Source organism: Gorilla gorilla, chromosome 13 (genome assembly GCF_029281585.2).
Source record: "Gorilla gorilla gorilla isolate KB3781 chromosome 13, NHGRI_mGorGor1-v2.1_pri, whole genome shotgun sequence".
Lineage (NCBI taxonomy): Eukaryota > Metazoa > Chordata > Mammalia > Primates > Hominidae > Gorilla > Gorilla gorilla.
Genome location: NC_073237.2, coordinates 77906875 through 77930155, shown reverse-complemented (window position 1 = coordinate 77930155; position 23281 = coordinate 77906875). Strand labels below are relative to the sequence as shown.

The 23281-nt window shown below is 42.9% G+C and overlaps 1 protein-coding gene across 12 annotated transcripts in view; it reads left to right on the top strand.

Annotated features, from left to right (window-relative positions):
• The window catches only part of TLE1 (TLE family member 1, transcriptional corepressor), a 104804-nt gene that overhangs the window by 12932 nt on the left and 68591 nt on the right, over window positions 1-23281 (top strand). For 6 of the 12 annotated variants that reach the window (XM_063696488.1, XM_055349823.2, XM_055349825.2 and 3 more), the window contains exons 5-6: window positions 21399-21461; window positions 23158-23232. The exons of 1 other annotated variant lie outside the window; for it this stretch is intronic. In XM_063696488.1, the coding sequence (XP_063552558.1) occupies window positions 21399-21461; window positions 23158-23232 (138 nt within the window). Of the gene's footprint in view, window positions 1-3233; window positions 3252-21398; window positions 21462-23157; window positions 23263-23281 lie in introns of those variants that run through there. 5 more of the 12 variants (XM_019034001.4, XM_019034000.4, XM_019033999.4 and 2 more) reach the window with 2 other exon arrangements.

Below are 23281 nucleotides of genomic sequence, written 5' to 3'. Positions count from 1 at the left end.
GCATGTGCAGGCATTACTGTCCCTGGAACTGCAGCTGCCAATAGAGTGTAGATGAATTGCATGACAAGCTTCTCTCAAGGCATTAAACTTGACTTGTCACCAGATTTCTTAGTAATAATGAGTATAACCATTGATTATTTTCTTAGTCTTTACATAGTGTCTTCCATTCTCCCAAACATTTTATTATGAAAAATTTCAAGTTACAGAATAAAAGAGAAATACACAGCAATACCCATATTATACCCACCTGTATGATACCTGGAGTCTATAAATTAACATTTTATAATATCTATCTGTCATATATCTTCCATAGGCTCCTCCTTTCCCCAAAATCAAGAAATAAATTAATAATATCGGGAATTTGGAAGGACTTGATAGAGGATCAGGCCTTTCTTTAGCTACCGACCTTGGTTTAGACTGATAACATGAAGCAGGGATTTCCATGTACTTTTTTTAAAATTTATTTTTTGATTTTTTTTCAGTAGAGATGAGGTCTCACTATGTTGTCCAGGATGGTCTCGAATTCCTGGACTCAAGTGATCCTCCCACCTCAGCCTCCCAAAGGGCTGGGATTACAGGTGTGAGCCACCACACCTGGTGTCCATGTACATTTTAAGAATTCTGTCTTCACCTGTTTTTATAAGGTTTTCCTCCTAGACTTGCCCTTTGTACTTTTGGTGTGGTTGTATTAGGTGATCCACCATTACACGGTTTTTAGGTGATTTCTTTCTCAACTGTCATTTGAGATTTTATTTAACGCAGAAAAGCTGGACTCCCCTTACAAAGTCCTCCTCTCTTTGTTCTGACCCCTTAATGAAACTTGACTTATACTTTACCTTTAAGATGTAACCAGTATATTTGCTGGGGGAAATATTGTTAGCAACGATAGGTAAGAAAACAGAAATAATTTTGCAGAAGGACTCTGATTTTGAACTTTGTGTGTATGGAATTGTCGTGATGGAGATTTTCAGTTGGCCTCAGGGACCTTGGGTGGTAAGGAGGTGTAAAGGACCAGAAACAAAACCTCATTGAGGACCCCAGTGTGTGGAACCAGGCCCTTCAATGCTGTGGCCTTCCGGTTGCTCCTCAGGAGCACAGTCTTTGTTTCCTCTCGGTGCCCTCTTGATGCCTTGAGCAAACAGCTGGTCAGAGCTTCTTATAAGTACAGTGGCCAGCCAGTGTATTGACACGCACAGACACAATAGAAAACTGCATTAGAAGGCAAGCCATTGGGATTTGCAGTAAATATATTACAGAACACAAGTGACTTGCCGATACTGCTTGTTTAGCAGTTTGCAAGGGCAATGGCAGTATGGATTTTTGAATTAGAAGGGAAGGGCTGTTCTTTCTCTGTGTGGGAACATCTAGTTGATGGCTGGGGAGAAAATTGATTTAGAGAACAAAATGCAGCCACCGTTATTTGTGCCATTTGAAAGGCCTCTATGGATTAGTGAGTGAAAATAAAAAGGTTGCTTTCGGTTTAGGAAAGAGGGTCTTAACATTGATCTGCGTCTTGGTCTGGTATGGAGAGAATAAAGGATGGACCACCAGATGGAGAAAGGGCATCCAGTCCCCATGCAGCCTGCAGATACAGGTACACACTCCATTCTCACATAGTTGTCTTTCTCAGCTCTTTGGCTTTCAGAAGTCAGCTTTTTGGGTTTATTATTACAGTAAGCTTTTCCAATGACAACATTAGAGTTGTCATAGCCCCCATCCATGGAGCTCCCATGTGCCCTAGGAATTGTTCCGCTAGGAGCCCCCCGTCAACCTTCCCAGCCTCCCTTTGTGTGGATACTAATTATTCCACCTTGAAAAAGAGAAAACAGGTGAGTGGGATTAGGGGATGACAGTAGCACCTACCCCATAGGGTAATTACCAAGATTAAGTGAGTTACCATATGCAGGAGCAGTTGCGTAGTTTCCTGGCATGGGGGCGCTCTGAGGGATAGCTGTGATCTAAATAGCAGTCCCTTTAAAACTCTACACCTGCTCTTGGACTTCTAGGCCATGCTTCACTGATACTTCCATTTTGTTTTTGCAAACCCAGCTTCCTTCCTACCTCTGAATTGATTTTCCCATTACCGTGTTTTATTTCTTTCCTTCTAAGATCATAAGCATTTATCTTTAGGCTTAAAAGGAGAAAAAAAAAAAAGGACTTGTTGGCAGTCTGTTTTTTTGTTTTTTTTTTTTTTGAAATGAAGTCTCGCTCTTGTCCCCCAGGCTGGAGTGCAATGGCACAATCTTAGTTCACGGCAACCTCCACCTCCCAGGTTCAAGCGATTCTGTTGCCTCAGCCTCCCGAGTAGCTGGGATTACAGGCATGCACCACCATGCCCAGCTAATTTTTGTATTTTTAGTAGAGTCAGGATTTCACCATGTTGGCCAGGCTGGTCACAAACTCCTGACCTCAAGTAATCTGCCTGCCTCAGCCTCCCAATGTGCTGGGATTACAGGCATGAGCCACCGCGCCCGGCCTTGTTGGCAGTCTTTATTGTCTAAGTAAAATGTCTTACTTTGGCCAAACAGCAGAATGTGTCCTTGGAAGGCAATAGCTTTAAGTAATGTAACTATCAGTGAGAATAAAGTTGTGTTGAGTTTTTTCATTTAAAGGGATGGAAGAACAACAAAGGATTTGGTTCTTTCTATCAAAGTAAGTTTTGGCAGAATAAGGACTAGGAGGTATATTTCAGAGTTTTTCTTTCGAATGTAACATGGAAAATTTGTCATTTTGAAAACAAACAGGGTATGGAATTAGAGGGTCAAGTTGTTGCTGGGTTACAGAAAGAAAAAAATTTCATTTTGATGAGGGATATGTACACCTGTGGGGAGTGTGTGCATGTAGTTTTCTTTTTGCTCTGTAAAGTACTGTGCAAAAGTTGTGAGTAGAGTAGTTGTGGTGCTGTCTTTCTCCATCTACTCCATGGGCTTGAGATTTTTGTTGACAGTCAAGGTTCACAGCTGCTGCTGATGTACTAATATTTGGGGAAGCAAAAAAAAAAAAAATTGTTGGGAGGCTGAGGCGGGAGAATCACTTGAACCTGGGAGGCGGAGGTTGCAGTGAGCCAAGATCGCACCATCACACTCCACCCTGGGCAAAAAGAGTGAAACTCCATCTCAAATAATAATAATAATAATAATAATTTATTGCAGGGGAGAAAAGCAGAGCCATTGGGATTGGTCAAACTGGAAGTTTAGGCTGTTTACTCTTAATCCCAAGCACAATGCAGTAGAAACTTCTTGCGTGTCTTTGTAAGTATTTGAGATAAAGCAGGGCACAGTTCAGACAAGTTGTGCCAGTACCTGCTCTCAAACAAGCTCCAAAGTTGGCTGCCTTCTGATCTGGGTGTGCTGAGAAGCTCCGCGTTCGTGGCTCTTTCTGCTTAGCTTGAGAAGTGGCCTTGACACCCTGAGGATCTGTAGGGGAAGCACTAGGTTCTTGACAACCCCCTAGCCTGCCAGTTGGCCTGGGTCCCAGAACTTTTTCCATTTGTAAGTGGGCTGGCTCTTTTACAGTGCCTGGGCCATGAGCTCCCTCAGAGCCAATGTCTCTGCACAGCTACTGAGGAGATTGGAATTGGACCATTGAAATGTATCCAACTTCTGTACTTTTTAGCTGACCAAAGGCCAAAATCATACCACTAACTTAGGAGGGGAACTGCTGACATTTGAATCTTGTAAGAAATCTGTATTTTATAATTGACTACCCTAGATGCTATGATGTTTATGAATTAAATGGAAGTGTAAGGAGGAAGTATAAGGAGGTTTCAAATACTGACTGGATTTTTCTGAGTATATAGATTTTTTTTCTTTCTTTTTTTTTTTTTTTTTTGGAGACGGAGTCTCGCTCTGTCGCCCAGGTTGGAGTGTAGTGGTGCAATCTTGGCTCACTGCAAGCTTCGCCTCCCGGGTTCAAGCGATTCTCCTGCCTTGGCCTCTCGAGTAGCTGGGATTACAGGCACATGCCACCACGCCCTGCTAATTTTTGTATTTTTAGTAGAGGTGGGGTTTCATCATGTCGGTCAGGCTGGTCTTAAACTCCTGACCTAGTGATCCGCCCACCTTGGCCTCCCAAAGTGCTAGGATTACAGGTATGGGCCACCGCGCCCGGCCCTCATTTTTCTTAAATAGAGACGGGGTTTCGCCATGTTGCCCAGGCTGGTCTTGAACTCCAGGGCTCAAGCAGTCCGCCCGCTTCAGCCTTCCAAAGTGCTGGGATTACAGGCATTTGCTACCATACACAGCCTAAGAATACATTAGTTTTGAACTGGTTGTTAAATCTGTATTCATCCTTGTTTCTTTTTTGTTTTGAGACAGAGTCTCACTCTGTTGCCCAGGCTGCAGTGCAGTGGCGTGATCTCAGTTCACTGCAGTCATTGCCTCCCAGGTTCAAGCTATTCTCCTGTCTCAGCCTCCCAAGTAGCTGGGATTACAGGTGCTTGCCACCATACCTAGCTAATTTTGGATTTTTAGTAGAGATGGGGTTTTGCCATGTTGGTCAGGCTGGTCTCGAACTCCTGACCTCAGGTGATCCATCTGCCTCGGCCTCCCAAAGTGCTGGGATTACCAGCATGAGCCACGGCACCCAGCCCATCCTTATTTCTTGACTAATTTATTAAGTATGGCTTACCTACCGAAAGGGTCCCAGACAGATCAATGTCAGTGTATCACTGATCTTATGCAGCCATTGTTTTGGGTTATTATTTTATCGCAAGATCAAATACCCAAAAATAGCTGTGATTTTTTTTTTATTTTTTATTTTTTTCTGATTAGCTTCTGGAACTCTCAAAGTGCTGAAATTGCTCAAAGTTAATAAGGAATAAGTAACAATTGTTGCTTCTCAAAGCAATATAAAAGGTGGCCATGCCTGCAATCCCAGCACTTTGGGAGGCTGAGGTGGGCAGATCACGAGATGTCAGGAGGGTCAGGAGTTCGAGACCAGTCTGGCCAATATGGTGAAACCCCGTCTCTACTAAAAATACAAAAATAAGCTGGGCATAGTGGCGCACACCTGTAGTCCCAGCTACTAGGGAGGCTGAGGCAGAAGAATCACTTGAGCCCGGGAGGCGGAGGTTGCAGTGAGCCAAGATTGCCCCACTGCACTCCAGCCTGGGCGACAGACCCAGACTCTGCCTCAAAAAAAAAAGGGAAGGGACTTTTGTGTAGACTTTGCATTGTGAGAATATTGGTATTGACACCATTTATAATTTGGAGTAGAGTTTGAAGACCAGATTCTACTGTTTGTCGCATACTGGTTAATATGGCTGTAAAGAGGAGATGAATGTGGCTACTTTTCCAAGTCTATTACTCAGGAGGACTGTAAATTTGATTGGCTGTTACAATTCTAGCAGAATCATTCGATTTGAGAGCAATAGAAAGATAAGATATCCAATTACCCAAATGATTTGCAGGGTTGGCCAACGTTGTCATGGAGACACGAGTTGGAACAAATTAAATTTTAAGCAATAAAATAATCTTAAAGCCCGTCTGGGAACAAGAAAATTTGGCAGTGGCACTTACCTGAATTGAATCTTAGCTTGACACGATGTTGTTTGACATTGATATACTGTGGGGGCCTAAACTTATATGTGGAACAACATTATCTTTAAAAAGTCGCTCGGCCAAACCAGCAAAGGGGACCATTGGTATAAAGTCAGGGATATTAACATTTATTTATTCTATGGCTTAAATGATGATTAGACTCTGGGTTCCCAAGAATATTTTGTATCTAAGGATTGAAATGCCTAAATAATGATTAAGCGGCTTTAATTGGACACTTGGGGAAAAAAAGATTTATTTAGCAGCAATGCGCAGTTTTTGGAACTGCCCTTCCTCTTTGTGTGCATGTCTTTTGGTGTAGGGGGGGAGGGTGGAGGTGTAAGCATGCATATATTTGCATGTACAAGTGAGATTTTGGCACATGCCCCTACACTGCAGATGATTCTCTGTATTAGTTAAAATTTCTACTTTGCAGTACTGCTTGCAGACTGGAAAATTGCGTTCCAAACTTCAGCTGATGATCTGAAACCTGAATAAGCATTAGTCTGTGGCTTAGAAGGTTATTTCCCCTCATTAATATATTGTTTAACTGGTTCCTGGCTTGTGCCACGGATTTGAAAACAGCCGAGTGGCCCAGAAGGAGGGAGGGCTTTTTATCCACATGTCTATTAGACAGATGGAGATGAAAATTGGTCTGAGGTCAAGCCATTTGCAGCGTTCTCACAGCCTTCGATTTTCCTCTCATCCTCACCACAGATCATCTCAAATGATTCAGTAATGACCAAAAGTGCAACATTGACCTTTATTCCCTGGTGGATTACTGTGTTTCACAGTCCAAATGGCAGGAAGTCTATTCTGTTCTTCCAGAAGGAGTGCAGCATTATTGAGCCAGCCCAGCCCTGTGGGAACCACACAAGTGCAGACCAGTGTAACAGAATACGTGGGTTAAATTTGGTTTCTGGTGCTGTGGGAAACGAGAATTGACATGTCCTGGAACCCACATAATTAATGGAAGAATATCTAGGATGTTTTCTAAAAACACACAGGAGCATATAAATTGATTTGTCCACTTGTAAAATAACTTGTGAATTACAGGAGTGGTAACTTCTGGTGGCCCCTGGTTTATAAATTGTTCTTGTTTCCATTATCTTCAGTTCCTCTCTCCTTATTTAATGCTTCCCTAGTATATCTTAGACAATACTGTAAGGCTTTATAATTTTAAAATTATAAATTGACATGACTGAGCATAAGGGGATGAAGGCCTTTTTTTTGGCATACTTTTAATTATGTGTATTTTTGGTCAGTCCCTGTAACCCTGAATAGATTCTGTCCCATACGACACTTTTTTTCCCATCCTGAATGTAGGTTGATTGTTATCTTGGAGGAATGGTGATTATTTTTCTCTTACTTAGATTCCTCTGTGGATTGTATAATGATGCAGTGATTGGGGTTTTTTTTGGTAAAGAAGTAATTTGTATTTAAAATGTTATTCCTGTTTGCCTCCACATGCATGGCTGAGTCAATATTCTGTGAATCCATACACCATGGCACCTGTCATCTAGGATCCTTTTGCTTACTCTCTTCTAAATACTTAAAATAATCTTTTCCAAAGGTTATGCTTTGAAAAATTTAGCTAGCATCCCAGATTTCATTTTAATCGTGACTAAAATGCTTTTGAGAAAATAAAACTTCTTGACTGTTAACTGTTCACAGGTTCTTTTTCTGCCTCAGTGGCTCCAAATTTTAATCCCTACCCTTGCCCACCACAACTTCCAACTTCCTTTACATATCCTTCTTTTTTTTTTTTTTTTTTTTTTCGAGATGCAGTCTTGTTCTGTCGCCCAGGCTGCTGGAGTGCAGTGGCGCGATCTCGGCTCATTGCGACCTCCGCCTCCTGGGTTCAAGCAATTCTTATGCCTCAGCCTCCTGATGTAGCTGGGATTATAGGCATGTGCCACCACGCCCGGCTAATTTTTGTAATTTTAATAGAGACAGGGTTTCACCATGTTGGCCAGGCTGATCTCAAACTCTTGGCCTCAGGCAATCCACCCTCCTCAGCCTCCCAAAATGCTGGGGTTACAGGTCTGAGTATCCTTCTGGCTACTTTGAGGGTAAGTTGCGGAGCATTGCAGGTTTTTTGGCATGTGATATTGATTAAAAACATAATTCCAGGTTCCATCCGGGAAGGCAGCAACCTTATCTTCCTTCCCAAAGGACCACCTCTCCCCAGCCGCTCAGCTTGGGGGAGCAGGAATACAGCTTAAGGGCTGGGACTTCCCCGCTGAAGTTTCAGCACTGAGTTTGAGGGGCCAGGAATGGCTTTGATACATATATCAAACTTGGAGCCATTATGTGGCACTGGGGGCCTAGATCTCCTTGTAGAGAGCTGTTTTCCCTAAGAAGTTGCTCAGGAAGGAGAGTGGCAGCTGTTACTCGTGTATGTGGGTCATTCAGCTGTAGCATGGCCCATGTGCAGAAAGTTCCTTTTCTACCATCTAGATTGGCTGAAGATTTCAATGTGTTAGGGAAACATTCAGAGGTAACTTGATTTTTGCTTTTTTTTTTTTTTTTTTTTTGAGACAGTCTCTCTCTGTCTCCCAGGCTGGAGTGATCTCTCGGCTCACTGCAACTTCTGCCACCCGGGTTCAAGCAATTCTTGTACCTCAGCCTTCTGAGTAGCTGGATTACAGGTGTGCACCACTACACCCAGCTAATTTTTGTATTTCTAGCCATGTTGGCCAGGCTGGTCTCAAACTCCTGACCTAAAGTGATCCATCTGCCTCGGCCTCCCGAAGTGCTGGAATTGTAGGTGTGAGCCACTGTGCCCGGCTGATTTTTACATATTTTTATCTCACTCTGTTGCCCAGGCTGGAGTGCAGTGGCTTAATCAAAACTCCAAACTCCAAACCAAGGATTACTCCGAACAAGTGATCCTTTGCCTAAGCATCCCCAGTAGCTGGGACTATAGGCCACACCACCACACCCGGCTAATTTTTAAAATTTTTCTGTAGAAATGAGGTCTCACTATGTTGCCTAGGCTGGTCTTGAACTCCTGCTCTCCAGTGATCCTCTTACCTTGCTCTCAAAAGTGCTGATAGATGTGAGCCAGTGCTTCAGGCCTTTGTCTTTATTTACACAGGCATATTTTATTTTATTTAATTAGTTAATTTATTTATTTATTTATTTATTTATTTTGTGAGACGAGTCTTGCTCTGTCACCCAGGCTGGAGTGCAGTGGCGTGATCTTGGCTCATTGCAACCTCCGCTTCCCGGGTTCAAGCGATTCTCCTGCTTCAGCCCCCTGAGTAGCTGGGATTACAGGCGTGCACCACCACGCCTGGCTAATTTTTGTATTTTTAGTAGAGACTGCGTTTCGTCATGTTAGTCAGGCTGGTCTTGAACTCCTGACCTCATAGTCCGCCTGCCTCGGCCTCCCAAAATGCTGGGATTACAGGTGTGAGCCACCGCGCCTGGCTACACAGGCATATTTTAGTTTCATAATTGTAATTTTAACCTTCAACCAGTGATGATGATGATGTAGTCTACTTTTCCTCCCACTAATCCTGCCATTGTATGGTATTACCTAATTTCTTACGAGCTCTCTAATGACTAAGATATGTGAAGAGGTTTAAAGGTATAGGCTTGCTTGGGGTGTGGCCCAGGGAGAGGCTTGCTTGCTTTCCACAGGAGAGTAGGTGATGACTTCACGGTGATGATCTGTGATTCACTCTGCAGAGTTTGGAGAAAGATTTCTTTCTCCACCACAGAGTGCATTTTCCTTTAAGCCCACCAAAAGCTGTCCTTTTTCCATCCTTGGACAAGTCAATACAATTTCCTGTGAACAGGCTCTTTCTGAACTCCATAACAAGGGTTTCTGAATAATGGAAATGTGCTATTTAGGAACTAAAACAGCTGTGATGCTTTTGTCAAAGATGCATCTTTACCAAAATGACAAATTAAAGCCCAAATGCTCTGCTTGGCAACAGTTGGGTCAAAACATTTAAGTCATTAATTAGACGGAACTGAAGGGGGAAAAATTTACACAAACAGCATTGCAGACTCAACTTCATCTTGGAAAATGCAACTGAATTCTTTAAAAAAAAAAAAACGAGGGCAGCCCTCAAGTGGGGCCTGGCAAGCTTGTCATTTGCAAATAAATCAAAAGACCATCATTGCAGGAAGGAGAACCAATGAATAGAGTTGCTTTGTCATTCTTTGATGGGCCCCACACTCAAGCCTGCTATTAAAAATGAATGCATTCAAGAGCCTCTGCATTAAGAACATAAACAATTAAGGGCACTTGAGTTGCTCTGCTGAGAGCTGCTGCGAAGATAGGAGAGCTTTCTCCGGAGATGCAGGCCCCTGCAATCTGCCTCACGAGGAGCTAGAGAATGGGAGCAATTAGTGTTGCTATCTCTGCCCGAGCAGCCTTCAGCACAGTTTTTTTTTTTTTTTCCTTCCTTTCTTTTAACCCCTCCTTGTTTTCAGAGAACTGCGAGTGTGAAAGATGAGGAGTGAAAGGATAGTATCTGGGCCCAGTTGGAGAGAGCTCAGATTTAGAATGCTGCAGGAGCTGCCAAGTGAGGGGGAGATGGAACATAAAAGTTATTATCTGCCAGTAATTGGTGACTTGTGTTCTGATTAGTTGAGCCACTAAAGGGTTTCTGTCATCTGGTACTCTTTGTTTTGTTTTAATCACAGGCTTGAAGAAGGGGCGAGATTACATTGCCATGGGTGGAATAACTTAAATGAATATTGTGCGAGGTTTTCCACAGAAGGCAAATGTGTTCCTACACCCCCGGTTTGTGTTCTTGCCTCAGTGTTTTGTAAAAATGTGTGAGAGGGCAGCTCTCATGTTGCTGCAGGGCTCTGGAGAGAGACAGGCCTGACCTCTCCTCTCCACTGTCTTGTTCTGATCTTAGGCAAGTTATTTTAGTCTGTTCTCCCGGGGGACCTGGTGTCCACATGAAGATTAGAGAGTGGGTGTCAGAGCACCTGGCAGGTGCTAAGCAGTAGATGCTGCTGAAATAGATGGCAGTGCTTCTCAAAGCATGTTCCCCGGTCCAAGAGCCTCAGGATCACCTGGGAACTTGTTAGAAATGAATATTCTCAGGCCTAGACTCCAACAGGAACTCCACAGGTGGGCCTAGTCATCTGTGTATTAACAAGCACAAGACCATCCTAGTGTATGCTGGAGTTTGAGAACCACTGATAACCTCACTAACCATTATAAGGTCAACTTAAAGGTACCTCACTTTTTTTTTTTTTTTTAATTAAAAGAGATTGAGTTTCCCTGTGTTGCCCAGGCTGGTCTCAAACTTCTGGGCTCAAGGGATCCTCCTGCCTCAGCCCCCCAAAAGTGCTGGGATTGTAGGCGTGAGCCACTGTGCCCGACCTCCCCACATTTTTAAAATTTGGATTTCCCCAAAATGTGATTAGTTATTTTATCGGCGTAATTATATTTTAAACAAAAGCTACTCAGACACATTAGATTTAAAGATGAATTTACCTTTTCATGAGCTATTGGTGAGCAAGGCACTGTGATAGGAGAAATCTTAAGACTCTGAGTAGCAGATATCTTGAAGGAGGCCTCTTGGCAAAGAACTCTTCCTCTCCTATGAAGGGAAAGAGAGTATTGGAAGATTCTTTGCAGTGTTTTGTGTGTATCATTTTTGGTACACAGTTTTTATTCATGTATCCCTAATTAAGTTTTTTTTTTTTTTTTTGGTAGAGGCAGTGTCTTGCTGTGTTGCCCAGGCTGGTCTCAAACTCCTGGCCTCAAGTGATCCATCCCGCCCAAAATGGTGGGATTATAGGCATGAGCCACCATGCCTGGCTCCTAACTTTCTTTAGGTATAAAAATAAGACGTCATCTACAGGAACTAGAGATGTGTTTGTGGATTTTGTTCTACTGGTGGGCCAGATGGTCTGATGTTAGGGTTGATGCATCATTCTTTCAGCCTGTGAAGGAGAATATTAAAGTGGAGTTTGGCTGCAACTCATTTACTTAAGGTTTGCAATTTATAATTGAGGTCCCTTATAAAATGTCTATTCTGGCCAGGTGTGGTGGCTCACACCTGTAATCCCAGCACTTTGGGAGGCTGAGGTGGGCGGATCACGAGGTCAGGAGATCGAGACCATCCTGCTGACATGGTGAAACCCCGTCTCTACTAAAAATACAAAAATTAGCCGGGCGTGGTGGCAGGTGCCTGTAGTCCCAGCTACTCGGGAGGCTGAGGCAGGCGTGAGAATGGCGTGAACCCGGGAAGCAGAGCTTGCAGTGAGCCGAGATTGCGCCACAGCACTTCAGCCTGGGCGACAGAGCGAGACTCCATCTCAAAAAAAAAAAAAAAAAAAAAGTCTATTCTGTGCAGATACCTCTGCTAGGGTAGCAAGGGCACCGTGACCCTGTCGTTGACAGATGAGAGGCACTTTCTGTAGTCCCTTTGTTGGCTGAGGGATCATGTGGACTTGTCCTTGTGCTGCTGCAGCCCTGTTTGGGCTGTATGGCCTTTCAGCAGCTGCATTGCTTTGCAGGCAGGGCCGAGTTCGTCAGCTCTTTCTTGTTTTATCTCCCAATTCTCAACTTCTGCTTTCTGGAGAAAGAACTAGGCAGGGAATATGTGGCTTCTAATCTTGCTCTATGATCTTGGACAAATCATTTCCTTTAGACCTCTGTTTCTCTACCTGTGATTTGAGGATTGTAAGAGGGCTGGGTACCCAAATGGTTCCAGGTTTGCCAGCATTGTTGTGTCTCAGCACCACTGTTGATCGCAAACGTGGTGAGCCTGACGGCGCTTATCTCCCTTCCTGATGAAATATTAAATTTAAACAGTAAATTGGTCAGGTGCAATGGCTTGTGCCTGTAATCCCAGCACTTTGGGGGGCTGAGGCGTGTGGATAATTTGAGGTAAGGAGTTCGAGACCAGCCTTGCCAATATGGTGAAACCCCATCTACTAAAAATGCAAAAATTAGCTGCACGTGGTGGTGCACGCCTGTAGTCCCAGCTACTCGGGAGGCTGAGGCATGAGAATCGCTTAAGTCCAGGAAGCAGAGGTTGCAGTGAGCTGAGATCATGCCACTGCACTCCAGCCTGGGCAACAGGGTGAGACCCTGTCTCAGAACAACAACAACAAAAACATTTAAACAGTAAATCGAGGGCAATGATTCCAAGTCACTGGAGGGAGGAAAAAAAGGTCACTAAAAGCCCTACCACCTCAGCATAATTACTCTTAATTTTGGATATCAATTTACGGTGCTTGGCCACTTTCCTATTTTTTTTTTTTTTTTTTTTTGATACGGAGTTTCACTTTTGTTGCCCAGGCTGGAGTGCAATGGTGCGATCTTGGCTCACTGCAACCTCCGCCTCATGGGTTCAAGCTATTCTACCACCTCAGCTCCTCAAGTAGCTGGTATTACAGGCATGCACCACCATGCCCTGCTAATTTTTTTTGTATTTTTAGTAGAGACAGGGTTCACCATGTTGGCTAGGATGGTCTCGAACTCCTGACCTCAGGTGATCCACCCACCTCGGCCCCCACAAAGTGTTGGGATTACAGGCGTGAGCCACAGAGCCTGGCCCTTTAAAAACACACACACACACACACACACACACACACAAAACAGGCACACTAATACTAACACCGTGTCTCCTGCATCATCTAGTGAATGTCTTGGTCATTTTAGCATCATTATCAAGGTATGACTTTAATGGCTACTTGCCATGCCTGTGGGTTGGTGTGTAGCATATTTAACTGTTCTCTTAGTATTAGACAACTGATTTATTAGGAGGGCAAATGTTAACTTTCTCAAAAACTCGGTAGATGGTTGTGATGTGTTGAATTGCTGTTACATCTTTACCTGGCTTTTTCTCTTTTTGCTTTGAAACTAGTGCTGCAGTGAACAGCTTCATGCATGGAATGCTTTTCATTTGAACTATTTCCTTAGGATAAATTCTTAGGTGTGGGAAGTCTTACCAACGGGTTTGAATAATTTCATGCTCTTGAAACACATTGCCCAGTTGCCTTCCAAGACAGCGCTACCAATTTAATGTCATCAGTAACGTATGATTGTTCCACTTTCCCTGAGGATGCTTCATCATTGGATTTTGTTAATTTTTTAAAAACTGCCTTAACTTCCTGAATGACCTACCTTACTTACAACAAAATTTACATTTTTGTTTGGTTGCTGGTGAGGTTTCTGTGTACATTTTTTTTGGCGGGGGGGTGGATTTAAGGTTGTCATTTCACAGACTCAGAAACTTCTAGTCAGAAGGGATTTAGAGGTTATCTGTTTATTTCCTTTGTGTGCTTTGTTTTCATGTTCTTGCCCATGTATCTGTTGCCAGACACTTCTTACCAACACTCCACTGTGTTTTTATCTTGGCTTTCCCGCTTGGTTCAAAGAAACCAGAAGATCAGTTTGCCAGCCCTCAGCATAAGCACCATTTTTTTATGATCCATCAATTTGCAATTTAATGCTGGTGGAGTTTCCCCTCCCTAAGCTGACTTTGGGCAAGGTGCCATTGGATTGCTTTGAGGCCCATGGGCAATTACTCTTAAGCAGTCCTCACCCTGTTTTGAGTTTCAAACAGCACTCATTATGCACTACTGTATGTGTAGTGGCGAAGTGTGCGGGCGCTGAGGAGTGGGCTCTTCCGTATTGCAGTTAGACAAAGTATGAGAAGTAGGAAAGGTGGTTTTAGGAATTATAGAACCCTAAACTCTTAAGTTCAGCTACTCAGAAGACCATATCTTGAAAAAAATATATATATATATATTTTTTTTTTGAGACCGAGTCTCACTCTGCCAGGCTGGAGTGCAGTGGCGCCATCTCAGCTCACTGCAACCTCAGCCTCCCAGGTTCAAGCAATTCTTCTGCCTCAGGCTTCTGAGTAGCTGGAACTACAGGCACGTGCCACCACGCCAGGCTAAATTTGTGTGTGTGTGTGTGTGTGTGTATGTGTTTAGTAGGGATGGGGTTTTACCGTGTTAGCCAGAATGGTCTTGACCTCCTGACCTCGTGATCCTCCCGCCTTGGCCTCCCAAAGTGCTGGGATTACAGGCGTGAGCCACCACGCCCGGCCATATCTTGAATTTAAAAGTCGCAGAATACACTAGAGTTTGATTGATTGCTGATCTCTGAGGTCCTTGGCCGTATTTCCGCTCAGTTAAAACATACATGTAGCTGGGCATGGTGGCTCATGCCTGTAATCCCAGCACTTTGGGAGGCTGAGACCGGCGAATCACGAGGTCAGGAGTTGGAGACCATCCTGGCTAACACAGTGAAACCCCGTCTCTACTAAAAATACAAAAAAATTAGCCGGGTGTGGTAGCAGGCATCTGTAGTCCCAGCTACTCAGGAGGCTTAGGCAGGAGAATGGCATGAACCCAGGAGGCAGAGCTTGCAGTGAGCCAAGATCGCGCCACTGCGCTCCAGCCTGGACAACAGAGTGAGACTCTGTCTCAAAAAATAATAATAATAAAATAAAAAAATAAAGCCATACATGTACGTGAATTGTATACTTACCAACGTATGATTTTTTTTTTTTTTTTTTTTTTGTGAACAGCCTTTGTCTAGCACTGTTTAGTAATGGTTTATCTGGTTGCACCTTGGCCATTGAATTTAGGGGTGCATGGAGATTAAGTTTTGGTTCATTGAGGCATGACTTTGAAAGTATATTAAATATGTACCCTGGCATCAGTTTTAGTAGGGGAGGTACAGCAAAGAAATGTGTCACAGTATTTAGTAGGAGTCGTGTTCTCGTAATGCTTCCCATCTTGTTGTGTTGAGAAGGCTTTTATGTAGAAAGCTGTTAAGAAACTGTATGGAAGCTTGCTTTGTATGACATGGTGATTTTTAAGCACATAGGTTTAGTTTACCAAATGACAGTAAGTGCTGTGGAGGATCTTGAAGGGCCTAGAGAAGAGTGTGTTTATTGGTGTTATGGGGGAAAGGCAGCTTCTCAGTGAATTTGAGGCAGGCCTTGAAGGATTGGGAAGATCTCTCATATTTGTACAGCACTTTGGAATAGTATACCTTACCTTACATACCAGCTCATCAGCTCACTCGATTTTGATGAAACTCTCAAGTAGATTGGTGGTAATCCTGTTAAGTAAGAGACCTGGTTGGGACCCAGTGGTTTAAGTGACTTAACATAGAACACCTAGCAGTAGTTTGCCAAGATGCAAACCCTAATTTTTGGATGATGAGGGCTAACTGTATTACCATATGCAAATCAGTGAGGAGAGTTGGCATAGGTAAGGAGAATGAAAGACTGTTGTAGACAGGTAATTTGGACTCCTGCTTCCTCCTGCCTCAGTAGGCGGTGGCCATCCATGAAGAAAGTCTTGTTGCTGGAGCCTTCATCCTGCTGCTTACATTTCTGAGTGGAGGGTTTCATGCAGATTTGGTTTGTGGATAGCTCTTGAATGCAGATTTATTGTTGTTGCCTTACACGGTATTAAAAAATCTAGGCACAGGGAAAGTTTATAAGCATTATGACTTAGTGGGTACCAAATAGGTATTCATCATTGGGTAGGAAAATTATTTCTAGGTGGGAAATACAGTTAGCTCTCAGTTTTTCACTGGAGTTGTCTAGCTTTTGCAAGAGGTGGAAGGCAGCAGGGTCAAATACCCAGGTTAACCTGCCAGCACACTCTGATCAAGAATAGAAGCATGGGCAGGAGTCACTACGAGAGGCCAGGCGCGGTGGCTCACGCCTGTAATCCCACCACTTTGGGAGGCTGAGGTGGGCGGATCACAAGGATCAGGAGATCGAGACCATCCTGGCCAACATGTTGAAACCCCATCTCTACTAAAAATAGAAAAATTAGCCAGGTGTGGTGGCGCATGCCTGTCATCCCAGCTACTCGTGAGGCTGAGGAAGGAGAATTGCTTGAACCAGGGAGTCGGAGGTTGCAGTGAGCTAAGATGGCTCCACTATACTCCAGCCTGGTGACAGAGCAAGACTCCATCTAAAAAAAAAATAAATAAATAGATAAATAAATACATAAATAAAGTCACTACGAGACTTGTTAATTTGTGCTAAATTAAGAATCTTACCAGAATACCCTTTTGTTGAAGCAAGAGATAATACAAAGAATTATTGCCAGTTTGTATGCTGCTGCAATCCAGACAATTTGAAGGGAAGATGTTCATGAAGTCCTCTTGGAGAGCTAGTGATGTTTTAGGACTCACAGAGCATTGTTGGGTAAGCTGTGTACCCTCATCTGCCAGGAGGTAGGTTGTGCAGGTGAAGGAGCCAGGGTATTTCAGAGGACGTCAGCGCCTTTTCTGGGGTAAACCAGCTTGTTAATAGAACAGTCCAAGACTTGGATTTAGATTTTCTGGCTCAAAAGTCAAGCTGGCTTGTCAGGATAGTTTAAGATTAGGGTTTAGAGACCTGGCAGACGAAGGGGAAGTCTTGGGTAAGACTCTCCTCTATTGCTCCTATTTGCTTCTTCTCCAGACCATTTATGTAGAATTTCCAGAACATATGGTATGGCTTTTGATGTTTTTCATCAGTTTGAGCTTTGATTTCTAACTTTTCTCCTCCTGTTTCAGGCTTATCCAGTCTAACCCAACTTACATAGTACAGTCGGCCCTTTGTATCTGTGGGTTCCGCATCTGTGAATTCAGCTAACCATGGTTTGAAAATACTTTTTTTTAAAAAACATTGCATCGGCCAGGCACAGTGGCTCATGCTAGGATTATAAATCCTAGCACTTTGGGAGGCTGAGGCAGGTGGATCACTTGAGGTCAGGAGTTTAAAATCAGCCTGTTCAACATGGTGAAACCCCATCTTTACTAAAAATACAAAAAATTAGCCGGGCGTGGTGGCACGTGCCTGTAATCCCAGCTACTTGGGAGGCTGAGGCAGGAGAGTTCCTTAGAACCCGGGAGGTGGAGGTTGCAGTGAGCCAAGATTGTGCCACTGCACTCCAGCCTAGGTGACAGAGCGAGACTCTGTCTCAAAAAAAAAAAAAAAACAAAAAAAAATTATGTCTGTAGTGAACATGTACAGACTTTTTTCTTGTCATTATTTCCTAAATAATACAACAACCATTTACCTAGGATTTACATTGTATTCGGTATTTTAAGTAATCTGGAGATGATTTAAAGTGTATGGGTAGATGTGCATAGGTTATATGCAAATACACCATTTTATATAAAGGACTTTAGCATCCTTAGATTTTGGTTTCCATGGGGGATTCTGAACCAGTCCCTCACAGATACCGAGAGACCACTGTATTCATTGCCTTTGCTTTCATATGTCTTTCTTTTCTTTATTTTATTTTTGATAACTTTAATGTTTTTAAAGGTTTACAAGTTCATTTCATTCAGACTGGATCTTAACTGTCCTCCGACCATGTTCAAGTCTACTTTGATGCCATTCTAGGTAGTAACACATAGTTGCTATCATAGTTAAAGATGAGGGCATCTTTTCTTAAACCAAAATAAATTCCAGTCAAATAGTTAAGCATAAAAAGTGCAGCCATAGCACACTAGAAGAAAAGTAAGAATGGCTTTTATGATACTGGTGTGTTCTAATCTTTACCTAAAGGCCAGGAGCATAGGAAGAAAATGCTTTCATTTGACCACATAAAGCCTTAAAGTTCTATACAGCAAAAAATTCATATTAAGCAAGGTTGAAAGACAAGTGGCAAGCTGAGCAAACTCTGATAAAGGGTTAATATTTGTCCCATTCAAGGAAGCACCACCAAAGGACAAAAATGATTAAACAACAATGGAAGAATGGAGAAAGGAAACATAGAGTGGAGCAATAAATACATGAAAAGATGTTTAACTAGAGGAAGAATTCAAGTAATGCAAATAAAAATGAGGTCATTTTTTAATCCATTAGATGGATGAAGATTAAAGGAAGGTCAACAAAACCCAATATTGACACTGGGTGGGAGAGCAGGAACCCTCCTAAACTCGCAATAATTGGTACAGCTTTTCTTCTGGGCAGTTTGGCAGCATGCATTGCAACTTAAAATATGCGTATACTTTGACCCAGCAGTTTCACATCTAGGGATTCCTTTTAGAGATCTGTGTGGAGGCTTATTTGACAGAGTCGTTAATTGTGCAAAATTAAATGAAACATAAATATTCACTGGTGTCAATAGTACTTAGACATCTGTATGCTTATATGGTGGAATATTTCAAGGTACTTGTTAATCTGTATTGACTGGGATGGTGTCCCTGACACATGTTTGATTAACAAATTACAGAAAGGCAGGGTATGTAACGGAAACCCCTTGGTATTAAAATGTGTCTCTCTCACTCTGGGCTTCTGTGCACATAAGTGAGAACCTGGAATGATGGTATCCTAAAATCACCAATATGTTACCCATGCTTATCCTTGGATGATGGGCTCAGGGTTATTTTAACTTTCTTTTATATTTCTGTATATATATCTGTGTGCATGTGTATGAGTTCAAAGTGAGCATACATCTGTGTGCATGTGTATGAGTTCAAAGTGAGCATATACCATTTTTAAAATTGGAAACCTTCAATGTGAATTTCCGAGAAGAGGAATGTACAGAGTGTTGCAGGAATGTGTGGTAGGTAGGGAGTTGGAAGCAAGGACCTAAGTAGGATACCTACCAAAGGCATCTCTACTCCTTTACATGCACTCAAATAGACAGTGCAGAACCCTGTTGCAAAGGAAAGCCTTGCCCATGCTTTCGAGGAGAGCCATGACCTTCAGGTAGCTTGAGTGGGTGGCTGTGATCAAATGAACTGGGTGGGGCTGACCCAGTTCTGTTTTTGTACCTGGTACAGCTGCACCCTTTTTGCATATATCTGCCTCGCTGGCTAAAGCAAGGTCATGCACGGGCTTCCTCTCTCTACCAGTCATTTCCCCTTCTAGTACATTTTGTCCAAGGCATGGTCTGTCTGTAACCTTGTCTCATTGGTGGTCAGGGAGAATTGGGTTGGGTCAGACTAAATCCAATCTTATAAAACCAAAGACTTTGCTTAGTTAATTCAAATCATCTTAGAAGATACAAGGCTGCTGTTTTTTATATGCTTGATTGTAAAGTTCCTGGGGTTTTGTTCTTTTTTTTTTTTTTTTTGAGACAGGGTCTTGCTCTGTCGCCTTGGCTGGAGTATAGTGGCGCGATCTCAGCTCACCGCAGGCTCGACTTTGTTCCTGGGATTTCTACTTTGTCTTTTTCCATTCTCTATTTCTCAAGGTCATGGACTGCGTGCTTTTAAGTTTTTTTCTTGTGATCCTTTTCATTGCTTAATTCAGTAATATAGGTGGCATTTAGTAAGCATTGACAAAATGATGAAATAAATAAGGTCAAGGATGGGCCTCTTTACAGATGACTTTTTTTTTCTTTTTTAAAAAAGCAGAAGTGGTTCTTCCCAGGTAGAGGAAAGCAGAGCTGCTTTGCATTGCTGTAGGGTGTTGGAGGTGCTGCAGGTGGACCCTCCCCTAGGCTAGAAGTAGAGTATCCTCTGTTCCCTCTCTTGCCAGTTTTTGTCCCTTGTAGCAGAGGGACTGCTGTGGATGTGGAGCGGAGCAAAGGTTTTTCCAGCCTTCTTTATTTTTTTTATTTTTTGAGGTGGAGTCTCACTCTGTCGCACAGGCTGGAGTGCAGTGGCGTGATCTCGGCTCACTGCAGCCTGCACCTCCCTCATTCAAGCAGTTCTCTGCCGCAGCCTCCCGAGTAGCTGGGATTACAGGCGCCCACCATCACGCCTGGCTAATTTTTGTATTTTGAGTAGAGACGGGGTTTCACCATCTTGGCTAGGCTGGTCTTGAACTCCTGACCTCATAATCCACACGCCTTGGCCTCAGAAATTGTGCTGGGATTACAGGCGTGAGCCACCACACCCGGCCTTTCCTGCCTTCTTTAAAACAGCCCTTGCTATAGACACTAAGGACACCTTTTATTATGTTCAGCTGACCCCTGGGCCCTGTCGGTGAGGTCTTTGAGTTTGATACTGAACTGTGGCGAAACTTTCCGAATACTCAGGATATCATGACTTGACCATCACCCTCTAGACTGGAATGTTTTTAGTCATGTTTTCTTGGTTTGTTTGAAAGTTTGAGACTTAGGGAAGCTATGAACAATAAAATCCTTTTTCAGTTGTACAAGAGCTGGGACAAGTGGCAAAGAGGTCAGCAGGCCTTTCTTCTACTCTATCACCTTAGGCCTCATCTTTGAAAGGTGGACTGCTTTGACAGTGCTGCAGCTGCAGTGGCTTCTGACACCCGCTTGAATGAACTTGCAATAATGACATAAATGTGTCATGGTGTGCCATCATTGAAAAAGTACACTTGGCTGGGTGCGGTGGCTCACGCCTGTAATCCCAGCACTTTGGGAGGCTGAGGCGGGCGGATCACGAGGTCAGGAGATCGAGACCATCCTGGCTAACACGGTGAAACCCCACCTCTACTAAAAATACAAAAAAATTAGCCGGGAGTGGTGGCGGGCGCCTGTAGTCCCAGCTACTTGGGAGGCTGAGGCAGGAGAAGGGTGTGAACCCGGGAGGCAGAGCTTGTGGTGAGCCGAGATCGTGCCACTGCACTCCAGCCTGGGTGACAGAGCAAGACTCTGTCTCAAAAATATATATATATATGTATATATATATAGTCACCATATTAAATGATCATATAGCCTTAAACCGCCTAGATTTTCCAACTCAATAAAACTACTCATCTCTTATTACAATGAAGTGTGCAGTTGTGGCTTACTTTGCAAGTGGGATTAATATCTACTGTTTATTTCAAGATAAGTATTAGTAACATAACCTGGGGAAACCATTTTATACACATTTCCAGAGCAAGGGAGAGGAGGACTGAAGTGGTAGAGGTATGAAGTTTTACCTTTCTGAACTGATTGTGAAGTATTCTAAACATTTGTGTGGCTTTGTCTTTATAGACTGAAATCGCCAAGAGATTGAATACGATTTGTGCACAAGTCATCCCATTTCTGTCTCAGGAAGTAAGTAAAACTGTTCAGCTGTTAAAGTGCAATTATGTTGCTTCTCTGTTTGCAAATTAGCTAGTTTTAAGATGTTAATTTTATCACAAGGAACAAGTGTGAAGAACATCTGTTACAGCTGAAGTGTGTAAACCCCCTGCTAGTCTATCCAACACATCCGAGGGCACACTGTAGAAATGGTGACAATAGCTCAACCCCCAAATAAATTTTTTTTCCTGTGGAAAACTGCAAAATGACTATCCGATGTACAGCTTTTGCTTTAAGTAGCATAAGCTTGAGAGCTACTGAAAATTCAGGTGTCTTTTATATCTTTTAAATAGAAAGCTGTTCTCATACTGACTTTTAAAAATGGTTCCATCAAGGTAGACTTTACTATGGAAGCAGATAGTTCTATTGTACTTATGTATCAAGGCAGTTGTCTTAATGCTGTCCTTGAAGGGATGGATGATAATAGTCCAAAATACATTAACTTACTGAGTCATATGCATGTATAAGCTATTTTGTTTAGTTACAAAGTCATAGAGGTTTAATCTTAACATTCTTTGAGGGAGGAATCTCTTTATATGAGTAATCTATGAAATTGACTCAAGACTATTGTATTTTAGCTTTAAAGCCTTGAAAAGTTTACCTTCCTTCTGGATATAAGCTAGTAAATGCTGTAATGTGTTCTAAGTGTGCACGGGATGAATGCATCTTCACACAGGGTGGAAAGTTTATTGGCCTAGGAGTTGGAATACTGGGTATCCTGGTTGGCACCTGTTGCTCCATGCCGGATGGTCACCATCTCATTATTGTTGTAACAGCCTCTTCCACCATAACCTTTGTCTGTCTGATATGACAACAGATTTGTCTGCCTTTTGAATATATCAGTAGTTGTTAGACTTTAGTGATCCACGGCTCTATGTTACATTCTCATGCCTCCCAAAGTAAATTTATGGCTTTGTTTTTATTTGTGGGTGGAGTTGGGAGTTGGGAGGTGTGGGGTGAGTTTCCATCTCTGAACTGAGGCTGGAGTCCTTCCTTTGCCTTGTGGAGGGTAAAGAATCAAAAGGCTATAAAAGAATGAGAGGAATGAGAGGAATTCCAGGAGTTTCCGAAAATGACTGGTGGGTCAAGATTGGTTGATCAGACAAGTGATCAACCAATCAACGGATTTAATGTTAAAGTTTTAGGTATTAAAATGGGTATTTTATTTATTTATTTTAAAAATAGAGACAGGGTTCTGCCATGTTGCCCACGCTGGTCTTGAACTCCTAGGCTCACCCCGTCTTGGCCTCCCAGAGTGCTGGGATTACAGGCATGAGCCACTGCACCTGGCTGTAAAATGAATATTTTAAAATTGCTGTAAACTTATGAACCCCTTTTGTGAACAAGGGTGATCTTCCAAGTTCTGTTCTATTTATTTTTTAAGGTCCTATGTTATCATTCTTTATGTCCTTTTTGTTTTCTACCATTCCAAGCCGAAATTTACAGCCAGAAGTAGTGACTGGTGTTGTTTAGAAATAAAGGGCAGCGCCATTCTCAGTTTTTCTTTCCCTATCTATGTTCTGTGAAAATAAAGTGTGGTTGAGAAATTCTGCATTTAAACCCTTCTACTTCAGCCTGCATTGCACACAGCATTTGACTTTTTGTTGTTAGAATATACAGTGAAGTTTTTGGCTGTTGCTAATGCCCTTTCTTCTCCTTGTTTTCAAAGCATCAACAACAGGTGGCCCAGGCTGTCGAACGTGCCAAACAGGTGACCATGGCAGAGTTGAATGCCATCATCGGGGTACGTGGCCTACCAGGTCTACCTCCTACAGTGTGTATAACCAGCTTTC